At 48.5% G+C, this 22,265-nt stretch overlaps 1 protein-coding gene across 10 annotated transcripts in view; it reads left to right on the top strand.

Moving 5' to 3' along the window:
• BCOR (BCL6 corepressor) overlaps window positions 1-21,356 on the top strand; it is a 119,294-nt gene extending 97,938 nt beyond the window's left edge. For 3 of the 10 annotated variants that reach the window (XM_070289905.1, XM_070289903.1, XM_070289904.1), the window contains exons 5-16: window positions 483-536; window positions 1,025-1,211; window positions 6,808-7,068; window positions 7,368-7,712; window positions 8,287-8,612; window positions 8,896-9,150; window positions 13,823-13,989; window positions 15,093-15,238; window positions 15,628-15,735; window positions 15,934-16,090; window positions 17,295-17,582; window positions 20,379-21,356. In XM_070289905.1, the coding sequence (XP_070146006.1) occupies window positions 483-536; window positions 1,025-1,211; window positions 6,808-7,068; window positions 7,368-7,712; window positions 8,287-8,612; window positions 8,896-9,150; window positions 13,823-13,989; window positions 15,093-15,238; window positions 15,628-15,735; window positions 15,934-16,090; window positions 17,295-17,582; window positions 20,379-20,442 (2,358 nt within the window). In that variant the 3' untranslated portion in view covers window positions 20,443-21,356. Of the gene's footprint in view, window positions 1-482; window positions 537-1,024; window positions 1,212-6,807; window positions 7,069-7,367; window positions 7,713-8,286; window positions 8,613-8,895; window positions 9,151-13,822; window positions 13,990-15,092; window positions 15,239-15,627; window positions 15,736-15,933; window positions 16,091-17,294; window positions 18,467-20,378 lie in introns of those variants that run through there. The other 7 variants (XM_070289911.1, XM_070289912.1, XM_070289908.1 and 4 more) reach the window with 6 other exon arrangements.
• The last annotated feature ends 909 nt before the right edge of the window (window positions 21,357-22,265 follow it).

Raw genomic sequence — 22,265 nt, 5'->3', positions numbered from 1 at the left:
AGTAAGGGAACATAAGTAGGTTCTTGTGGATTTTAAGCAAACTCCACTTGAATGCTAATAACCGAAGTTTTAAAAGATGTCTAAAATACTGCATGACATTGACGTATCAATTGCTTTGATTTCTCTGCCGTTACTTTACTGTACGTTAACAAATAAACCTAACAGCACTGCTTAGAATGCCTTACGTGATACTTGGTGGAGGTGTGTAGCCGCCGCATGTCTGTGAGATTTGTGCAGTTTTTCTTTCACCAAAAAAAAAAAACAACAACAACAAAAACCTCGATTAAAGGAATAGAGTATGTATTTAACTTGCTAGTGAATGATAGATGTTGTCTAGGAATTTCCTTAAGATATTTTACTTTTAATTAAAAGCTAAATAAAGCCAAATTGTTTTGCAATGTTAAGAAAAAAATTGGTTTATGCTTATAAAAATGGATGAAGTTATCTAAATGATCCATTGAGTGCCCATTTTAATTACATAGATGGAAGGATTACAAGAGGACAGTATTTTATGTCTACCCGCTGCTTACTGTGAGGTCAGTTCTTCAAATTTTTATTACTAGAATCTTACATAAACTTTTTGAGTTAAATTTCATTTCCAAATATACAAAGGGAAGTTTGTGGGCCATGGTCGTCTTTATTCATTGTGCATTTGTTTTCTTTTCTGTTGTGTTTTTTGTTTTGCTTTCTTTGCGTTGTGTTTCTGTTTTGTTTTATTTACCTTCGAAAGAGAATGTCTGTCTCTATGCCACAGTGTATGTATGGCTATACATACACACCGCATATATCTCTACACACATATGGCTTTATGAATAAAGAGTGTGTCACTGCTTAACATATAGACACTCTTATATTTGTATCATTAACTTTTAAAGTATCTCAGTTGTATCATAAAGTGTGGTTGGTTTTGGGCAAACTTTTCTTGGAAAATACTTTCCTTTAAGGTAAGACCAATGAAGTAGCTTTGATGGTAAGGTGGTGTTTTTTGTTTTTTTTTTTTTTTTCATCTCCATTCTCTTCCTAGCGTGCAATGATGCGCTTCTCAGAGTTGGAGATGAAAGAGCGAGAAGGTGGCCACCCCCCAGCCAAGGACTCCGAGGTGTGCAAATTCAGCCCCACTGACTGGGAAAGGTTGAAAGGAAGTCAGGACAAAAAGCCAAAGTCGGTCGCCCTGGAGGAGGCCATTGCCGACCAGAACGACACTGAGAGATGTAAGTGAACCCCAGTGGCTTGTGTGTGGTACCATGTTGGTGAGAACAGGACGATTTGGCTGTTTTATACATGAGGCTCGTATGAGACATTGTTTCCTGGGATGTGTCTCCTTTTCCAGAGAAGCATTGGTCCCATAGTTAATAACAGTGTAATACAATAGAGCAGAGGAATGGCGATGCAAGACCTCAAGCACAGCAAGTATTTTATAGCAGGTAGGGGTACGGGTTTTTAGTAGCAGTGGAATGAATGACACTTGCAGCCAGAGCCAGACCTTCCATAGCAATGGTGTCCTCTAGTAGGAAATGGAGTGTCCTCGTCTTCTCCCTCCAAAAGCAGAAGTTTCGCTAAAATGGGATGAGGGCTGATGAAGGCACCAGCAAGAAGAGCATAGTTATTTTCTGTGGCAGGTTTGTTTGCAGCCATTAGGAGTTGACAGCACACTCCAAGGGCATGGGATAAACAAGGGGGGCTGTTTATCACACCTCACTAGACAAGGGGGTGTCTTATGTTATGGAGGCAGAATTGGAGAGAAAGCTGGGCCTTGCCTTGAGTCACTCTGCTGTCCCAACCACTGCTCCTCCACTGGGGTTGACTTTGGGATGTGTTCTCAACTTCCTGAACTCAGGAGGTATGTTGGCAGCCAGTGGAGGTCTTTTCCTGTTTTCTTCAGTGTGCGTGCTTGGGGTCTGCAGCCCACTCCCGACCCCAGAGACCTTACCAGTGATGGTGAATGAGGGCATGAGGTGAACATAGAGGTCAGGGAGGGTGCAGAATCCTCCTGAGACAGGACGGTTGGGGATGGTGGGCACATTTGGGAGGTCTGGGTCCTTGGACGTTGTAGGTGGGAACAGGGTGATTCAGCTCCCAGCACTGAGGGAGTTGAGAGGAAGCAATACGATTCTGATGGCTCGACGTCTGGGTGGCAGCTGCTCAGAGAACGGGTCTGTCTAGCCATCCTTGCCAGCCATGGATCTCCGGGCCAGGATTCTGGGTGAGCCACACCAGGACCAGCTGGTTCTGCATGGTCTCGAAGGGTGCTTCTCTAGGGAGGGGGACCAGGGTCTGCCTGTTCTGGGGGGGGATGGTGAGGGAAACTGGAGGAAGGGAGCAGGAAGTTAGCTAGCCTCGAGTCTTCTTGCCCTTTTTTCCAGCAACATGGCCAGACCCAGGGTGGCCACTACCCCTCACATCTCAGTAGCTTTACTTCAGCCTTCTTCCCAGAGAAGTTAATGTGTCCTTCCCCATCTTGCCTGCTGAGCCTCAAGACAAGGCTGGTGGGGAGCAGGGCTTGAGCCCCAGTTGATTTGGAAAGCCGCCTCACCAACCTCCCACCCCCCACTACCACTTCCGAGCTCAGGGCATGGGTCTCTTCCTGGAGCACCCAGGACATGATCCAGTGAGTCATTGAATCACTGCCACCATGGGAGGGCAGGAGGAGGGTTGGGGAAGGTGAGGAGCTCCGTTTGCCTTCTGGATACTTGTGGTTTGTAGTCGGTTGAGAAGGTTCACCTAATTAAAGGAGCCTTTGTCCTTACTGCCGCCTCCGAATCCACAGCACAGCAGGTGTTCAGTCCATTCAACTGGAAATTAATGGGCCTTCCTGTCCTTGAACCATCATATCTTGAGCCCATGCTGGCTCATAGGGTCCTTCTAATGGGTGTCAGTGTGGTTGAGAGCCACAGAGTGTGCATGTGGGAGCTGGGGTGGGCTGGGGTCATGAGAGGTCCAGACGTCTCTGTCTGCCTTCTCCCTCCTGAGGTAGCCTCCCCCACGAGTGACCAAGTGCTTCTAAGATGGTGGGGCTTGCAAGTGGCTTATTCCGAAAAAAAGTGGATTAACTTGAAAATACAGTGGCCAGGATTTTCATTTTATTATGATCACTGTTCTTTATGATCGCAGGGGTGGCTGAGTTCAATTTTATTTTGGAAGTTCACCAAATGAGTTTGGAGGTTCCTCAAACTGGGAAGTTCATTATTACTAGGAACCCTCAGTGACATTTGAAAATGGGGTGGGACAAGGAGGCCTTAGCCCCTTTGTTCTCGAACTTGAAATGACTGTCTCCTTTGCCAACTACTTGGCCGGGACAGACCTAAGACCTGCTCGGTTGCAGTGCTGGGCCAGAAACTGGAGGAAACCTCAGTCAAGGGGCTTCATGTAACTTCTTAGCCCAGGGAACTTCCTTCCATATGAGCATCTGCACATTTGTAAACTACTTTAATTTGAAACAGAGATTCCCTAGGCTCCCTCTGTAGAGGGTATAAGTTTTAACAAGGTTAGCCTTTACTGGTGGTGCTAGACTTAAGCTGTAGAGAAGGGGATTTCAATTGCGGGGAGCCCTCCAACATCTCAGAACCCTCTCACCTTGTTTAGGCCTCACTGGGCATGGCTCAACAATGGTGAGGGTGCTTTGTTGCCACGGTGACTTGTAAATGTTGCTATGGTGATGCTTCTCTGAGGTGATGCTATGGCACAACCATGATAAATTATGGGATATATGTGTTATGAGTCATATGACCACACTGCAGGGAGCAAGTGTTAAACCTCAAACAACACAGCCATGTTCACACCTGCTTAGACTAGGTGGCCAAGGGCCCATGGCTTCCCGCTTTTAGGAAGACCAAAAGTAGCAGTGATGGCAAAACCTGATGGTTTGGATCCCCATATATCTATCTCTCCATCTCCTTTACCCTCAAGGGTAGTCCACTGGGTCCTGTGTAGTCCTGTGGTTAGAACAGTGATTGAGAAGCTCCAGGTGACAGAAGAGTCTCTCCCCCATAGGTGGTGGCCATGGGTATCTTGGCCAGTCAGGGTGGATGTCCTTCAGGGTTCTTCAGGGTTATTATTGGCCTGGGTAAGGTCACACTAGCATAAGGTCTTGTGGGGCCTTAACTGAGAAGAATTGAGATCTTTGCCCTGAAAGACTCGGAAGTTTGGGAGAAGACTGGATGGACCTGTTTGGGAAAAGATCCTCTCACCTAATGGGGAAGAAAACAACTAAGCGATGTGCATGGGGGGATGATTTCAGTGAGCCCTGACTTGAGCAGTGGAAATTTCCTGAGTAATAGTCCAGGATAAGGAGCCATGGACATTATACCATGGGGTCCCTGGGGACAAAGGACCATTGGGAAGGTCAGGTGCAGGAGCGCCCTCCCTAGCCGAGTGTGTGTGACACACTCCTGGTCCTGGGGGGTGAAGGTGTACCCTCTGCACCCAGGCAGCTTTTACAAGATGGGAAGCCTAGAGGAGCCCCCAGGAGGGGTCTGACTCATTGGGGTGCACTTACTCTTCCAGGAACAGAGGGAAGAGCTTCCACAGTCACTGCCTGCCCACACCTGAGAAACTGTCATCATAGATCCCCCAAGTGGTTTTCCATGGGCAAGAAATACTGGCCTTTTGTAGCCAAAGATATAAAGTAATTTCACTGTTAACCAAGGTAGCTGGCCTTGAGGGTGAAAACTTAGATGGAAAACCTTCTCCCTGAGCAAGATGCTTCCCTAGATAGATTGAGACTGTTACACATACAGGGTTAAAATGTAATAGATGAAAGTAGAATCAGAAACACTGAGAGTAGACAGCTTCTTCATGTGATTGGGGACATCTCAGATGGGCAGGGCCCCACAGTGACGGCATTTGCTGACATCACCCAGTTACCTCTCCTTCCAAACCACCGAGTTGGAACCATCTTTCCTAGCTAAAGTAGGTGGGGGGAAACTCACTTTGAATGAACTTTAAAACTGGACATGGGGGTTCGTAAAGTAGCCATTACACTTCTCCATGGGTCCCCTTCCATGGGGCTTTTAGGAAAGGCTGTTTGAACCAGAGAAGTCCAGTGGTCTAACCAGGAGGGCTCACCTCTTAAGACAGCGTACATTTCAGGCCTGAAATTCAGGCTGCTCTGAAAATCTTGGCATCTTTTGGTTAAAGGAATTTTTCCAGCCTTTCCCTGTGTTTCTGAAGCCCACCCACAGGAGGAGGCTTGCAGTAAAACTCCCACTGTACAACTGAAGGGGGCCGAGTTGTAAAGAGGCGCTGTTCCTGCCAGAGTGGTTCAGAGGGTCACAGAACAGCCAGAGAGAGAACTGCAGCGCACCCTCTTCCCAGGCCCTCAGTGATCTGGACTATATCCTCCTGGAGCACAGGCCAGGAGTCTGGGATTTTTCCTGCTGCCATGACAGGAGACCCAAGCAGTTGAGGTGATTCCACCATTCCTTGGCAAAGGTAGACGGGGATCTGTCCCACCTTGGGATGCCCTTGGAGAAAAGATCAATGGGTTCCAGCATTGAGGACATAGGCCAGGCTAGCCAAGGCCAGGGTGAAATTTGTCCCCACAACTGACTGCCATTAAATGCTGGGAATGCCCCCACAAGAGAGGTTGATTAGGGGGCTAGCCAGCTGGGCAGAAATGTGATATATGGGAACATGAAGAGTGTGTCTGATTTCATTTAGAAAGATGTGCTCAAGGCGCTTAGCTTGGGTGTTAACGGAAATACCAAAGTCATACATCCTCCCCGCCCCCCGCGGCCCCCCCCCCCACCCCGTGATGGTCAGGGTCATCTTAGGGGAACACCTTAACATCACAGCAATCATTATGGAATTATTTGTGTGCTAGGAAAAAATACGATCAGCAATGCAATCAAACTGTTCTTTGGCTGGAGCAAAAGTGAGGAGTGATGTGAGGCTGGGGTGATTGGAAGAAAAGCCCCAAGTGGTGCTAGGTTGAGCGGAGGGAGCCGAAGCAAGCAGGGCTGGGGTGTGAGCGGTGAGTGAAGGGGGTGGAGTCTCGTCTTTGGAACGTGGAGGAGTGACCTGCCCCCCCTGTGGGTGGCAGTGAAATGCTTTCCCTGCAATGGTTGTGGAAAGAGGACATAGGGACTTGTAGTGATCTGGTTGAGTTCTTTGAAACTGCCCTTCATCTTTGTACAGACAACAGGAAGCCTTGCCTTTGGCTTTGCCAGGCTTCCTCCTCCCTTGGTCTCCCAGCCTCCCACCATTCTTGCCCTGCCCTCTTCACCCTTGCCCCTGCTGACCAAAGTGAACATTGGTTTTGTCCCTGTGCCTGTGGCATTTGGGGGACATTTGGTCTGTTTATTACATCATCCTTTTATTTCAAAATAATGACCTCAGCAGCTGTTTCTATAGAGACTGGTAGCTCAGCCCTGGCTTAAGCTTGCTGCGGGCTCACCCACCCACAGTTGGTAAAGGCCCAGGAGGGGACCTGAGTGCCATCAAAGTTGACCAACTGGGAGGTGGCAGGCAGGCAGTTCTCTCCTGTGCTTAGAAGAGTGAATTGATGCCTCATCTTGACTTTCTCCGACCTCAACTATGGACATGGAGAAGGGCAGTAGTGAGTGTCCCACACCCCTCATTTTCTGGGCAGAGTATCTTCAGCTGTCCTTTGGGACATGGTCTTTCCGAGGGTCTTGTGCTTCCAGCACAGGAGATCCCCAGTCTCCAAAGGAGGGTCTATTGGTAGCAGATTACCTCGGGCGTAGGGAGCCGCGGCGTAGGGATCCGGCGCGTAGGAATCCCGCCTGCTCCCCTGCCCGCCCGGTGACCTTTGTTCCTTCCTCCCCTGTTCTCCCCACCCACCCCCAGGCGATTATAGTGCCGGAAGCAAACACGACCCCTTCGAAGCCCCAGAAGACAAAGATGTTTCCGTGGAGAAATACTTCCTGGACCGGCAGCCGGTGAGCGATCCCTCCGCCGACCAGGCCACCCCAGACATGCCGCACAGCCCCACCCTCCGGGTGGACAGAAAGCACAAGGTCTCAGGGGATAGCAGCCACACTGAGACCACTGTGGAAGAGCTCCCTGAGGACCCGCTGCTGAAAGCCAAGCGAAGACGGGTCTCCAAAGGTGAGCTTGGCCTGGCTTCCACAGGGCACTTGGGGAAAGTAAAGTCCGGGGGTGGAGCAGTGGAAGGTTCCAATCCCACCTTGGAGCCCTGGGGCAAGCCACTTACACCTCCCCCGTCCCAAGCCAGGTACAGGAACCCAAAGATGACCAAAGGCAAATAGGCCCCCCCCTCCCGAGACTTGGTTCCACAGTGACCACACCCCTCCCCTCCCCTCCCCCACCCTGTCAGTGATGTATAAGACAGTTTGTTCCCCGCCCCAGGGGGCTTTTTGATTAATTTGTAGTTATTTCTCCATTAGATGACTGGCCTGAGAGGGAAATGACAAACAGTTCCTCTAACCACTTAGAAGAGCCACATTATAGTGAGCTGACCAACCTGAAGGTGTGCATTGAATTAACAGGGCTCCATCCCAAAAAGCAACGCCACTTGCTGCACCTTAGAGAACGGTGGGAGCAGCAGGTGTCGGCAGCAGAGAGCAAACCTGGCCGGCAGGGCAGGAAGGAAGTGACCCAGGCAGCTCAGCCTGAGGTTGCCGCCCAGGGCAATAACGTCTCCGAAGAGAAACCTGGCAGGAAAAGGGCAGAAGCCAAAGGCAACAGAACCTGGTCGGAAGAGTCCCTCAAACCCAGTGACAGTGAACAAGGTATGCACGGGGTTTTGGGGGGGGCCCTAGAGGATGGGTCACCTGCCCTCTGTGGGAAAGGGCCCTGGAGGGCACCTGAGCTCCATCTAAGTTGACAGAGTAGCATGTGGCAGGTGGGGAGTTACTCCATGAGGTCCTTTCAGCCTCCACGCTTCCTTCTGGAATATACCGTGAGGAGGGAGCTCCATTTCCTGGGCTGCACCTCACCCGGCTCATGGCTGGGCAAGGAAGGGAGGCCCTGGGTGAACCCTCATTCCAGGCTCAGGCAGTCCCCAGTTTCCACGTTCCAAACACCCAAGGCCCCCTATGGGTGGGGGCTGGAGAGCCGGAAGGGCTGGATTCTGCCCCCCTCGTCCGGGCCCTTTGAAACAACTTGCCATTTGGCATTTGAATGTGGGATAATTAAAATATTAATGCTTTGAAAACATAATTGGTATATCTTTAAAAACTGAAGCCGCTCCAGTGATCAGAGGTAACAATGGGCTTTTCTTTCCGCACCGTGTAACGCCTGCTTTTTCTCTCCCCACCCCCTGCCTCCCGCTCGCCCGCCCCCCCCCCCCCCATCCGGATTTAGGTTTGCCTGTGTTCTCCGGCTCTCCGCCCATGAGGAGCTTTTCATCCACCAATTTAACCGGCAGAAAGCAGAGTCAGCCAAGCTGTACGGCAGGCTCGAGGCTGCCTGCCAAACAGCAGAAAATTAAAGAAAGCCAGAAGACAGATGTGCTGTGCACGGACGAAGAGGAGGATTGCCAGGCTGCCTCCCTGCTGCAGAGATACCCCGACAACAGCGAGAAACCATCCGGGAAGCGACTGTGCAAAACCAAGCATTTGATCCCGCAGGAGCCCAGGCGGAGCTTGCCGCTGCCAGGGGACTACTACGTGGAGAATGCCGATGGCAAGGTACCTCTTGCCCCCGGCACTCCCCCCTGGGTCGTACCAGCGCATCCTGCCTGCCTCTCCGCTTCTGGAGACAAAGGTTTCCTTTTCCTGAACACCTTCCCCCAAAATGTCACTGCCCTGTCTTAGGTGGCCTGTCTCCTGGGTGGTGCTCAAGTTCCCCGGTGGTGCTAAAGAAAACCCAACCCCTTCTTCCCCCACCCCCATCCCTACACAAAAGAGGTGGGGAAAAGCGCTATGGTGGAAGGACATCCCACAATGTGTGCGCTGCCCACTTTCTTGGTAGGTGACCGTCCGGAGGTTCCGAAAACGGCCTGAGCCCAGTTCTGACTATGATCTGTCACCGGCCAAGCAAGACCAGAAGCCCCTGGACCGTCTGCAGCAACTGCTACCAGTTGCGCAGACGTCACAGCTGCCCCGCTCAAGTTCTCCGCCAGAGGCCACCCAGTCCCGCCCGATGCCACCAGAAGCGCGGAGGCTTATTGTCAATAAGAATGCAGGCGAGACGCTCCTGCAGCGGGCTGCCCGGCTGGGCTACGAGGTGAGCATCCTCGTGGGTGCGCTGGATACCGGCCGCTGCTCCGGGGGTGGGGGCCCCATTGGCAGGGGCGGGGGCTGGAACCTCAGAGCCCAGCTCTCCTCCACGTAGGGGGCTGGGCTGGGTGTTCCAACGGGATGTTTGCGTTAGCCCCGGCTCACGCTGCCGGCTCTTTGGTGGCTTGTTCAGTTGCGGTGTGAAAAGAAAAGCCTCTCTGATGTTTACTTCGTGTTCGGGCAAGTAGGCTGCTTCAGCATCTTCCAGTCTGGCTCACTTATCTCTGATATAAAATCTGACCTAACCCAGGGCTTGGCGACTAGGGGAATTTTAATGAGCCCTTTTGGATTCTGATTAGCAAGGGGGAGAGAAGTTATTAACTACTTTTGGCTGCTGCACTGTTTGGAGGCAGTGATGCCTCCGCCCCTGCCCCCGGCCCCCCTCCCCCACACCGTGGGGTAACAGCAGGAAATGTTTGTTCAGAGTAGGGGTGGTGATGGGGCAGACCTGAGGGGTCTCTTTGTGCTCTAGGGGTACTAGAGCACAGGGCTGATGGGAGAGGGGGGTTGATCCTTATCCAAAAGTCCTGGTCCACACCGCTGTATCCCAGCCCAAACCCAGCACAGCTGATGACAACCATAACCTCTACTGCCAGGGCAATATAGATAGAAAGATAACTGATATCTTTCTAAGCCTGTGTGATCCGCTGTAACTCCCTTCACCCTTGTAAGGGAGGCATCTTGATGTGGCAGTAGCTACGACTAGCCCACTTCCAGATGAGGAGACTGAGCCTCAGGGGTTAACTGATACTGGCAATCTACAGTCTGGCTCCACAGCCCCCCCTCCCCCACCACGCTCCTCACCAAGACTGGCTCACATTGGAATTGCCCTTTTTACAGTTTAGAACCTCTGTGAGATAGATGACTCCTTCTGCCCTGTGCTCCTCCCCCACCGCACTTGTCAGCTGCAATTGTGATGTAATAGCCCACAGGGCAGAGGCATTTTTTCAAGCTGGCATCAGCCCTCTGGGAGTTGAATGGTCATAGTAAAATGTGGCTCAGCAGGCTGAGCGCGTGGAGGTGTGGACTAGCACTTGGGTGGCAGGACCCATGCGGGCCGGGAACCCTGGCTCCCCCACCCCCAGCTCCCACACCCCCAGCCAGCTCTGTGGAACCCCTGTCCCCTTGTCCACAATGCCCTAAGCCCTTTGAGATATGTCCACCTCAGCCCCCCAAGGCATGACTGTCGGTGGGACGTTGGAAGCACCTGTGCTTAGTTCAAGGCTTGAATGTGCTGCTGTTTATATCTGTATGTCTTTCGGAGATCTCTCCATTCATTAGCTAGAGAGAACTTTCTGGTGGTTCACACAGTTACTTTAAGATGAAGTCCAAGGAGCACCCAAGTGGTTTTCCCAAGAGCAGAGAACAACAGCACCTAGGTGGACAGAGTGGCTGTTGCACATGGTGCTAAGTTAGGCCCCATGTGCCAAGTATTTGCTGAGTACTAGTTGTGGTTGAGAACATACACTCCTGGTATGGGGGGTAGGGTAGGAAGCCTGCTTGGCATCATTTCCACCAGTCTCCCTTTGGGACCAGAGACTTCAAGAGACCCTTGTTGGTCTTTTAAGAAAGTTTCCATTTTTGTTTGGTGACTCTGAGGTCTGGACCAAGGGGCACTTGATCCATACTTTTTTTTACCCTACCTGGCCTTCGGTTGTACAGGAGGCCATGGGAATGTTTGTGGTCAGACTTGGTTTTCTTCAAATGTACATTTCAACATGTAGGTTATACACTGATTATCACCAGTTTTGATACTGATCATTGTGACTTGTAGATGAATGCTTTCAACTTTTTTATCCAACTTTCTGGGATTTCCTAGGCAGAATTTTAAATGTTGGGATGATGGCCCAGTTGGGAGATTTGACAATTTAAACCTTTTAACATTGAAGGATAGTTTACTTAACCAAATAAGGGTGTGCTTTGAACACACTTGGGGAGGGTTTTCCTGAAGTTTTGTCTTTACCATTCATTGTTGGTGATTTTCTGCTTATACCATGTTGCAGTAAAGGCAATCTGAGCTTTATGTCATAATGATCTGGTTCTGGAGACACACTTTGGCTTCAGATCTGCTTTCAATAGATTACTTGCATGGCCAGAGACCTCAAACCTTTCTTTCTCCAGAAAAAGGCTTCTGCTGCTTAGGCTAAAATCCCAACGTGCAACCCCATGCGTGTGCACTTAGTGGTAATGGTTAAATTTTCTATGAATTGAATAAATCATGTTTTTAAAAAAGTTAATGAGGCATTTAATTAATTAACAATGTCGGGTTTATGGCCTGTATGGTTACATTTTGCGGTTAATGGCGTTCAGCTTATAGCCACTTAACAGAGAGTTGTCCAACAAAAACAGTTCGATTTTGTTTGGAAATGGGTGGGCTGCCCTTCAAACACTCCCATTTCTAGCAGAGAAAATAAACCAAGAGATGTGTTGGGCAGACAGACTTGCTTGACCTCGTCACCTTTCTCTCTGTTGGTAACAGTAGTTGCCATCCGTTTAGAGACCAGCTCCCTCCCAGCTAGGAGAGTGTGGTTAGCCCACTGACCCCAGTAGAGATGGCCTGTGGGATGTTCATCATGGATAGATTGCATCCCTTGGGCCTTTTGAATCTTGCCAGCCAACCAGCTACCAAAGACTTGAATTACAGGTCTAGTACTTCATGTTAATTGAACTTGGGGTTTAATTTCTCTGGGCCTCAATTTCTCTTAAGTGTTCAATGAGGATAGTACTACCTTCCTTTCCTGACATCTCCTGGGTTCCCGTGGGATGGTGGAAGACGTCCTTATCTGGGGCAACGAGAAGCACTGTGTAAATAGCAGCATCAGCACGGTTGCGTTAGGTCAGACTGGGCTGTGGGGCTCCTGCTGTCTTTGCTGATGTCCTCCAGGAACAGAGATTTGACTTACCCGTCAACTTTGATGGTCTTTCATTTCTAGGTCCCCTAGAATTGGCCCTTGTAGCAATGAAGGTTTCCAGGTGAAGGTCATGATTGTCAGAGCAAATAAATCCCCGGTTGGTAGGACCCAGGCAGGCCACCAGGACTTGGGGTAAACTGATCTGTACACAACAGTTGGTGGCGTTCAGACCTGATCTGGAGCCACGTGACGGGGCCTCTCCCTGACTGGGGCACGCAGCTCCATTAGCTTGCAGCCGTCCACTTGAGTCTGGCTACTGAGGGCCTGCTAAGGGAGCAGCAGCTTCATGCAGTATCCTGGATACCAGGGCTCAGGATAGGTGGCCCGGGAGCTCAGAGGATTGTGGGCTTTCTGGCAGGTTGGGATGTGAACGAAGAAACACCTTCATGGGCCTTTTCCCTTCCTCCCCTTGTTTTGGAAGGGAGCTGCCAGATTGACCTCACTGATGGCCAGGTTTACCAGCATGCCCCATTAGGTTCATGGACTAAGCAAATGGAACTTGCAAGTTCACTCACAAGTGAGTGGTCTCACCTTTGATTGGCATGTCCTCCGAAGGTCCTAAAAGATTTTATAGAACCCATCTCACGTCTACGGGTGGCTGGAATGGACCCTGTTATAGGTTACACAGATGAGTTAGTTAAGAGTTGTCATAAGGAGATCTGCTCTGACCCTGTCCCATCCCCCTTTACCAAGTGGACTGTGCATTGGGCTGCCTGCACACTCTGCCTACCCCTGGCTCTCAGAACCTGGCTCTCTGCTGGGCATGACTTGGAAGAAAACAAGTATAACATGTTTTCTGGTGGCAAATGCTTTCGATGTGTTTGAAAACTTTCTTAATCAAGGTAATAAAACATTGAATAAATTACCGCTCTGCTAACTGGGAGCGGTTCATATTAATATTTTAACACGCCAAAGAAGTAAGATTAATAACTGATTCTAACACACACTCTTAACACAGAACACCTTTGGGGAAGGGGGAAGGGTAGACTTGTTTTGTTTGCTTCCTGAAATGTGTAGGTTGTCGGGGGTGGGGATGAGGCATAATAGAGGGTGGGGTTATTTGGAGCATTTTGTGTCATTCCTTGTGGATGGATAGAGAAAGCTTCTGTTTGATGCTATTGAACATACAAATAGCATTTGAGGCCCAGGTTCTGATTTGGGGTCTTCACTGGGGGCGTGAGGATGTGGCTGACCTAGGTGTCTGTCCCTCCTTCTCTAACCTGAGGGATGTTCTTCAGCGGATTTCAGCCCTCTTTAAGCATCAGTCATCAATGCTTAAACATGTGTTGTCAGCTATTGCCACTGACAGAACAGACCAGTCAAGGGAGAATGGTCTATACTTGGCCTTGTGTCATCGAAGATGTTAGCAGCTGTCGCACCTCTGTATGGGCCATGCCAGCCCCTGGGCTGAGGGGTTTCGTGGCTCTCTGAATACATCCTCTCAGCAGCCCTGTGGAAGCTTGGGAGAAGTTCAAGGGCAGCTTGCCCTAGGCCAGGCCACTGGGGCAGCAGAGCTCTAGACAACGCTATCTGCATCTCCAAGCCCTTCCCACAAGCTTTTGTGGGAAGGACACCCACCGCACTTAAGTGAGCTGTTAGATCCAAGGATGTATGCCTTTGAAAGTGGGTACTGCCAAGCTATGGAAAGGCCACCCTTAGAAGGTTCACTGTGGTGGTCTGATGGCATCCCCTACCTTCTTCCCACAGGAAGTGGTCTTGTACTGCCTGGAGAATAAGATTTGTGATGTGAACCATCGAGACAATGCGGGTTACTGTGCCCTGCATGAAGCTTGTGCAAGGGGATGGCTCAATATTGTACGACACCTCCTTGAATATGGCGCTGATGTCAACTGCAGTGCCCAGGATGGGACCAGGTGAGTGGTGGGGAACCCCAGGAGGAAGGATGGAGTGTGAATACCATGTAAGCACACTGATGGAATCAGACATCTTTCTGGCAAATTTACATAGGTCTATGTAAACTTAGTGATGCTCTCATGGACAGAAATCCCTGAAAATGTTGCACCTGCATGGATAATCAGGGGTGTTGCCTTTTAGGGCCCCAGACTCTTTACCAGCATCTGTTCAATCACCCATATTTAAAGTACACGTGCATTGAAAGTCCCTGGAGTATACACAGGGCCAGGGGCCAGTGGCTTCAGAGGATCTGCAGTGGTCACCGACACCCTGGCCCCCACTCTGTCCTTGACCTTGGTTTATTGGCCAGAGGCCCAGGTCTGAGTCAGCCCAAGCATCTTCTGGATTGTGCCTGGGATGCTACCAGGAGGCGGGGCACTAGGGCTTTCCTGACAGTCATAAAATGAGCAAAACTAAAATGTATTTGGTGGTTCATGGTTTCCAAAAAGCATTCTTTCCAGATGGGACTGTGGGCTGTGTTCCCAATCCCAGTAGACACAGGAAGGACTCTGGACCCTCCTGAGAACTCACCCTGCCTGCCGACTGCTTCTGAGCCAGAGGGTTGATCATTGATCTCCAAGTTGGTTTCAGGAGAGGTTCTACTTTGCCCCTAGTTTCTTTTAGAAATGGCAATCTTTTTTTTTTTTTAATGGTATAAATAATTGCTTGTCATGTTGGCTTCCATGATATTGGGATTTTTTTTTTCCTCATAAGTTATCTTCTTACAGTCTGTCACTATTTAAGTTCATTGGGAAAGTTTTCATCATGGCCTGAGATCCTCCTCAGGCTAAGTGGATTAAGAGAGATTTGCATTCGAGAATTAGGCCTGAGATAGTTTCTTCATCTGTCCTATAAAAAAGTTAAGTGTAGAAATAATAGAGTGATTCATCATTTGACAGTGGGCCAGTCACAGTGCCTCAGTTTCCCCATGTGGAATGGCAGTGACTGTACACTCCCCTCCTTGGTGAAACAGCGGCTTGACCACACAGTCCATTTTGCCTTTGTGTCGTTAGAGGCAAACATCATGTCCACAGGTATAATCAATCCCCCACGCCTCTCTTAGGCCTCTCCACGATGCCGTCGAGAACGATCACTTGGAAATCGTCCGCTTGCTCCTTTCCTATGGTGCTGACCCCACCCTGGCTACGTACTCAGGTAGAACCATCATGAAAATGACCCACAGCGAACTTATGGAAAAGTTCTTAACAGGTATGACAGAGATCACAAAATGGTCTGGTTCAGGCATCTAGATGGGCCAGGTTCCCCCCACCCCCACCCCACCTCGTTTTACACTTAACTGGGAAAGTTGGCGGAACATTAGTCTGTCAAACAGATATATACTTGAGTGTTGCATGGGACGGCTGGGAAATTCTGAGCTGGCCAGGCCTAGCTTTTGTTTGGCAGGCAGGGGCGGTGAGGCGGACTGTCACTTGGGAAGGTAGATGCATATGCAGCTTATAGTTCGATACCTGGAGGCGTGTGCAGAGGGACTTGTCTGGAGATAAACCTGCCAGCCCCAGCGTGAGATTCTCCTGACCTCCACCAGCATTTGCCTCCAGCCAGCAGGGTGTTAACCTTGTTTCCCTCTCTCTCTCCAGATTATTTAAACGACCTGCAGGGTCGCGATGATGATGACAGCAGCCCCAACAGCAACAGCAACTGCAACAGCAATGCCTCTTGGGATTTCTATGGCAGCTCTGTGTGTGGTGAGCAGCCTCGTTCGTTTCAGTTGGGTGGGGAAGACGTGCAGGAGTTAAGAGAACTTTCCTCTCTAGTGTGGATGAAGGCTTGGGGAGGGTGCCATGAGCAGGGCTGGCTTGGGAAAGACTTTCTGTTTGGAGAACAGCTAGAATATTGCTCTGGCTTAACTGATCCCCTCCTCTCTCTCATTTGCCCTCCCTTAGAACCAGATGATGAAAGTGGTTATGACGTTTTAGCAAACCCCCCAGGACCAGAGGACGAGGACGATGATAACGACACCTGCAGCGACGTGTTTGAATTCGAATTCTCAGAAAGCCCCCTCTTGCCGTGTTATAATGTCCAAGTGTCCGTCGCTCAAGGGTGAGCATGCTCAGTGTGATGTTGAGAAGCAGCAGATGAGGGTTGGGGGGTGGGGGGTGAGTGAACTCCTCACCAACTGTCCACCAACTTCACATACTGCAGTAGAACTTTGCCAGGAAAGGGGTGGGGTGGGGTGGGGGATCCCAGCAAACTGCCCTCATTGGAATACACCCCGGAGCCCAAAGGACACAAGAGCCACTGGCTAGAATTGCTCACAATTTCAGTCACCACAGTCTTGGGGAAAGGATCCTCTTTGGGAGTCCCCCACAAAGGACCACTGTAGGGGCTGTCCAAGGCACCCAAGGTCCACTGGATGACACTAATGTAGCCTCTCCTTGTGTAAGATTAGGTAAAGCCGTATGTGGCACCTGGGATCTTCTGTATCCTCGGACTGGGTCAGATCGCGTTTTGCCCCCATTAGTCAGGCCGCTGTGCCCCTGCACCCAATCCTCCAGAGTGAACACATCGGGAGACATTGCTCTTCTGTGTGTTGACCCCTTGCTTAAGGAGTAGCATCCTCCTTGGACTGTGAGCCTGGGAATGTGTCTGTCTGTCTGTCCTCGTGCTGACGGTCTCTTAGGAATAGAGCTCATTAAGAGTGGCAAGGGACAGCAGGGAAAGGTTGTACCCCCTTCCTTTGAGAAAGCCTCACTCCCAGCAACATTGAGGGGCAGGTTGGAGGTATGGGAAAGGAAAGACAGGCGACCTTGCCTGTTTCTCATGCTCTCTCCATGAGGGTCGGAAGAGAGGAGAGATCACAGAGGTGTTTGCCATCTGCCTTGGGTTCACAAATAGACTAGTTTTCCCTTGTGACTAGAACGGGAGGGGGGGGGGGGGGATGGGTGGGTGGAGACTCATTTGGACAGGGTGACCTGAGTTGTGGATGGAGCTGAGGGACCAAGCCTTTGCCTGGGATGTGTCCGTCAGTTCTAGAGGTGCCGGGGCGACCTGTGACGAGGCTCATTCATGGATGCTGCTCCCACTTACGTCTAAATTGGCTGATCCGTCCTAGATAGTTTCTTAATACATGCACATGGGTCCAGAGTTCCTTGCTAGAAGTTAGATCTTAGTGAGAAGTGGAGTGAGCGACGTAATCAAAGCAGAAGTAACTGGCCCTTGTTACCACTGGGAGACTGGTAGTTCATAGTTGGGAGAGCTTTTAATTTTGCCAGAAACTCAAACCACTGTCCTTTCTCTGGTGCAGGCCTCGGAACTGGCTATTGCTTTCAGACGTGCTCAAGAAATTGAAAATGTCCTCCCGCATATTTCGCTGCAATTTCCCAAATGTGGAAATTGTCACCATTGCGGAGGCTGAGTTCTACCGGCAAGTGTCAGCAAGCCTCTTGTTCTCTTGCTCCAAAGACCTAGAAGCCTTCAACCCTGAAAGCAAGGAGCTCTTAGATCTGGTGGAGTTCACAAACGAGCTTCAGACTCTGCTGGGCTCATCCGTGGAGTGGCTCCACCCCAGCGACATGGGTTCAGACGACTGCTGGTGAGCTCGCCAGGGCCCGCCGTGTACAGTGTGTCATAGTGTTTATCCTTGTGCATATGTGTCATAATACGACTATTTCTGTAAAGAAGGGACACTATTACATATGAAAATATCTCTTCTTTATATAAGAGACATGACTCCAGTCGGAAGGACTCAGAAATAAGTTTTTTTCTTTTTAAACTTTTAAGTCAGTTTTTATGAAGTTGTTAAAAATGTTTCTTTACTTTTCAGTGCACACATGCTTTGGGATATGTTTGTTTTTACTCAGAACATTTGTTTCTTTTCTTTTTTAAGGAGAAAAAAAAAAAACAAGGAAAAGGAGCTCCACACTTTGACTTAATTTCATGTAAAGCTCCCACGACAAAGGCCGTAACTGTTGAGAGTGTGGTCAGAACCGTGTGGTTGGTTTGGGGGGTTGTATTCGGGGAAGGCACTTGGCGATATCGTAACTTTATGTTTTGTTTACAGTGTACCTGCTCAGGCCAGGTCAATGCTATTGGATGTGATCCAGTAGTATGTAATATACATTCAAACCATATCCACACACAACAACTAATTGTATGAAACTTTTATATCCTAATTTAAAAGCTGTGAAATTAGTTTTCACGCATCAAAACCGGATTGTTTATATGTTTAAACATTTTATGCTCTTATTTAAAGAAGACTTTGAGCTATTTTTTTCTGTACCCTGTAAAATATTGAAAACTAACATAATATGTTGAGGTTGCTTGAAATTGTACATAAAACTAAAATTTTCTGAAGTGTGTGTTTATGTATGAAACCTGTGTTTTAACTTTGTAAGTAAATTCTCTGCCTTTGTATTTATATTTTACAAAAATTTTCTTAAAAGGCAATAAACCTGTTGAGGCAAGGAGAAAATTGAAGTACTTTGTGTCCTATGTATTTTCCTAAAACATTACTGTTGGCAATTTTTTTTTAAGTGTTGTTGATGGTCAGTTCCCTATAGATAACTTTAGGCCAGTTTATAGTCTCTATGCACTGAAACAGACTAGATTTCAGGGATGTGAGACTCAAGACAATTTGAAGTTCTATCCCGATTGCTCAGTTCATAGACCTATATTTTGATGGTTCTCAGGTCCTTCTCTACCTGATCTCTGATGGCCTAGAAAACTTTTACGTTGCCTTTGACCTTGATGGACTACAGAAGCTTCGTCATGGCTAACCCTTTATCTTTAGGAGTATTTTTTCAGGAATAGGAATTTTATTATGTCACTTTTCCCTCCAGACCTCATGTTTTTCTGTTACATTTTAGCATTAAGTCCAAACCTGCCTGGCCCCAATAAAGGCTTGTAGTTATGACCACTCTGCTATTTTCCTGCTCGCTCTTCTTACAGCAGTATTCCTGTTGGGTATCAGTTGGCACTCAGTTTCCATCCTGCATCTTTTAATTCCTTTCTTCACTGTAGAGGCTTGAAACCTGAATATTACTAGACTCCCTTGCAGCTAGAATTCTGAATCGTGGTTAGGTTTGGAAGGCATAGTGAGGGAGAGGTGTCTTCCTGCTCTACAAGCTGCTGTTAAGGTTAAGGAGACATGTTGAACAGTTAGAGTGACTCAATCAGCCTTTCAACAGTCGGTCTTTAACTTTGTGAGTAATGGGATGCAGTAGTGATTGTGGTAATGCCTGGATGACAACCTCAGTAGACTGTTCTTAAATCCAGTGGTTCTGGTGTCATCCTTGACACATTCCTCCAGCCCTCCCAAAGATGCCTTGTATCAAATCCGTTTGTGATCAGAATGCTGTTAGTGGTTTGCAGTCTTATAGTGAACTCTGAGAACACCTAGGCAGAGAAGATGGAAGGGGCCATGGAGATGATGTACTTGAGTGGGGTCTTAATGTATGGAGAGGAAGGGGTCCTGTAAGCTGTGTGACCTGGCAGGTGGGGAAAGAGCCGTTTGTGGGAACAGGGAAATCCAGTACTGTCAGATGTGAGATGAGAGCCCATTGTTCAGTCACTCTGTCGTGTCCGACTCTTTGCGACCCCATGGACTGCAGCACACCAGGCTTCCCTGTCCATCACCAACTCCTGGAGCTTACTCAAAGTCATGTCCATGGTGTCGGTGATGCCATCCAACCTTCTCATCCTCTGTTGCCCCCTTCTCCTCTTCCTCCCACCTTCAATCTTTCCCAGCATCAGGGTCTTTTTCAATGAGTTGGTTCTTCACATCAGGAGCCCATTGTTGGTGAGTACCAAATGAAGTTTGGGATTTATCCTGAAGACAAGGAAATCAGAGAACAGTGTTCTCAATTTATTTACTTTATTTATTAGTTTTAAAAATTGTATTTTTAAATTTATTTTTGGCTGTGCTGGGTCTTGCTGCATGGGCTTTCTCTAGGTGCAACGAGCGGGGGCTACTCTATTGCAATGTGTGGGCTTCTTCCTTCGGCGCCTCTCATTGCAGAGCATGGGCTCTACAGCATGTGGGCTCTAGTAGTTGTGGTGTGTGGGCTCAGTGTTCTCAGCTCCTGAGCTCTAGAGCATGGGCTCAGTAGTGGTGGTGCACAGGCTTATAGTTGCATGTGGGATCTACCCGACCCAGGGATCAAATCCATGTCTTCTGCGCTGGCCAGTGGATTCTTTTCCACTGAGCCACCAAGGAAGCCCTATTATTTTATTTTTTGGATCATAAAATACACTTTGATTGTTTTTTAAAAAAGAATTTCAACATTTCAGAAATAGAAGTTCTTATCATCCCAAACCAACCCTTTCTCCCATTCCCCACCCGAAAAGTTAAAACCAGTGTTAACAGTTTTGCTGAACTTTTGTTTTTTAGGAAGTCATCTCAGATAGCAAGTGGAAGTGGTCACGAACAAAGCAAAAGAGACCTGCAGAAATGATTGAAATGAAAGAGCACTGGTGAGCCTGAATTAACAGGCAACGAGGGGCCCCCAAGTGCCCAAATTAAAGCAAAGAATAACAATTCCAAGGTATTTGGCTCTTTGTATTTGCATTTGGGTTGGAGTTAAAGGGTGGGCTGGCGACCAACTGAGGTTCTCTCCTGGATGAAGGTCATCTATTAATTAAGAAAATAAGTGGGAAAAAAAAAAGAAAATAAGTGAGAGCCATAGGTTTAAGGGGTGCAGGGGAGGTTATGGGTTTAGTTTAGGAGACATTTAAGGTTATGGTTCATGCAATTGGAGGAGCCATTGGTAAGTTAGAACACTTACTGTAAGAAACATCAGGTGTTTGAAAAGGTGGATGAAGAACAGCTAAAGAACTGATTCTAGGTGGAAATGAGCTGTTCGTGGCCTAGGAAAGGTTGGATGTCAAGGAGCTCCCCAGTGGTTAGGAGGTGCCATAGGTGTGGGTGCATCCTCCCCCCCACCATGGGAGCAGAGGGAACACCAGTAGAGACGACATCCCACTGGGTGTAGAGTAGCTTTCCATAGTGAAGATAACAGTGCAAGTGAGATCATACTAGCCGTAGCAGGCTCCCAGGCAATGAATCCCTCATAGCACAGGTGGAGAATAGAAGTATTCTATTCTCTGAATAGAATAGAATTCTGAAGGTGTAAAGATTGAGGGCATGCTCTTCGTCCTATCCTATCTCCTGGCTACAATGTGGTTGTGATAGCTACTGCCACAGCAGCCACCCTGGACCATGAAGCATGGAAGTCGAGCATTCAGTGTGCTTAAGGAACCTGGGGCCCCTTACGACCTAGTGTCCCTGAACCATCACATCAGCCCTGCCCTGTGCTGCCCTGCTCTGCCTACCTTTTATGTTCGAGAAAAATAAACAATTCTGTTGAAACCACTGTTCTTATGAGTTTTTCTCCTACTCCCACCAAATCTCATCTTAATATGCTAACCATAGGTGTGCCCTTGGACATCTTCCTTGTCAAGTTGGCCCAATAGTAACAGCAAAAGGCTGAAAACACCCAAATGCCCATCAGCCAGTCCCTGTTTGAAGTTATAGTGATACATCCGCACTGTGATACTAAGCCAACTGTACAAGGAATTGAGAGCCAGCCTTCTAATTCACTTTAGAAATGGTTACCTCTGGGTAAAGAACATGCTGCCAGGGAAAGGGGTGGAAGCTTCACTCCTCTGAATGTTCTTGCAATATCAATTCGACTTGAGAGTTTACGTATTTATAAACCAAAAGCAATGTCAAAAAACAAACAAACCCTAACCATCCAGTTGGAAGTGTAACCACACCAAAAGGAAATATTTCAGGTGGCTTTAAAAAAGAATAAAGTGACTATATAATCCCTTGCCCTAAGGACAGAAGACTGGAGAAACTTAAATAATTAGTAAATTAGTTTATTTTCATTAATCCTATCCTTGTTGATAGTGTCTGCATTGTGATGCTGAGACTATCCTGTTTGCGTTGTGAGATGAAGCAAAAAAGTTATTTGGCATGGTTGAGAAATGTGGTTTTCTGCATGGAAGAAAGGAGATGCAAATATAGGATTGGTAAGGTTAAAGAAAAAGTTAAGAAAAATTCCCTTGGGAATTCCCTGGCAATCCAGTGGTTAGTGCTTTCGCTGCTGAAGGCATGCACTCAATCCCTGGTCGAGGAACTGAGATCTTGCAAGCCGTGTGGCACAGCCAAAAACTAAAGGAAAGAAATCAGGTAGTCCTGATCTTGAATTGGGCTTCCCATTGGCTCAGTGGTAAAGAATCCGCCTGCTAATGCAGGAGTCACAGGTTTGATCCC

Source organism: Ovis canadensis, chromosome X (assembly GCF_042477335.2).
Source record: "Ovis canadensis isolate MfBH-ARS-UI-01 breed Bighorn chromosome X, ARS-UI_OviCan_v2, whole genome shotgun sequence".
Taxonomy (NCBI): domain Eukaryota; kingdom Metazoa; phylum Chordata; class Mammalia; order Artiodactyla; family Bovidae; genus Ovis; species Ovis canadensis.
Note: the sequence above shows the minus strand (reverse complement) of the source record. Positions and strands in the feature narration are given on the sequence as shown.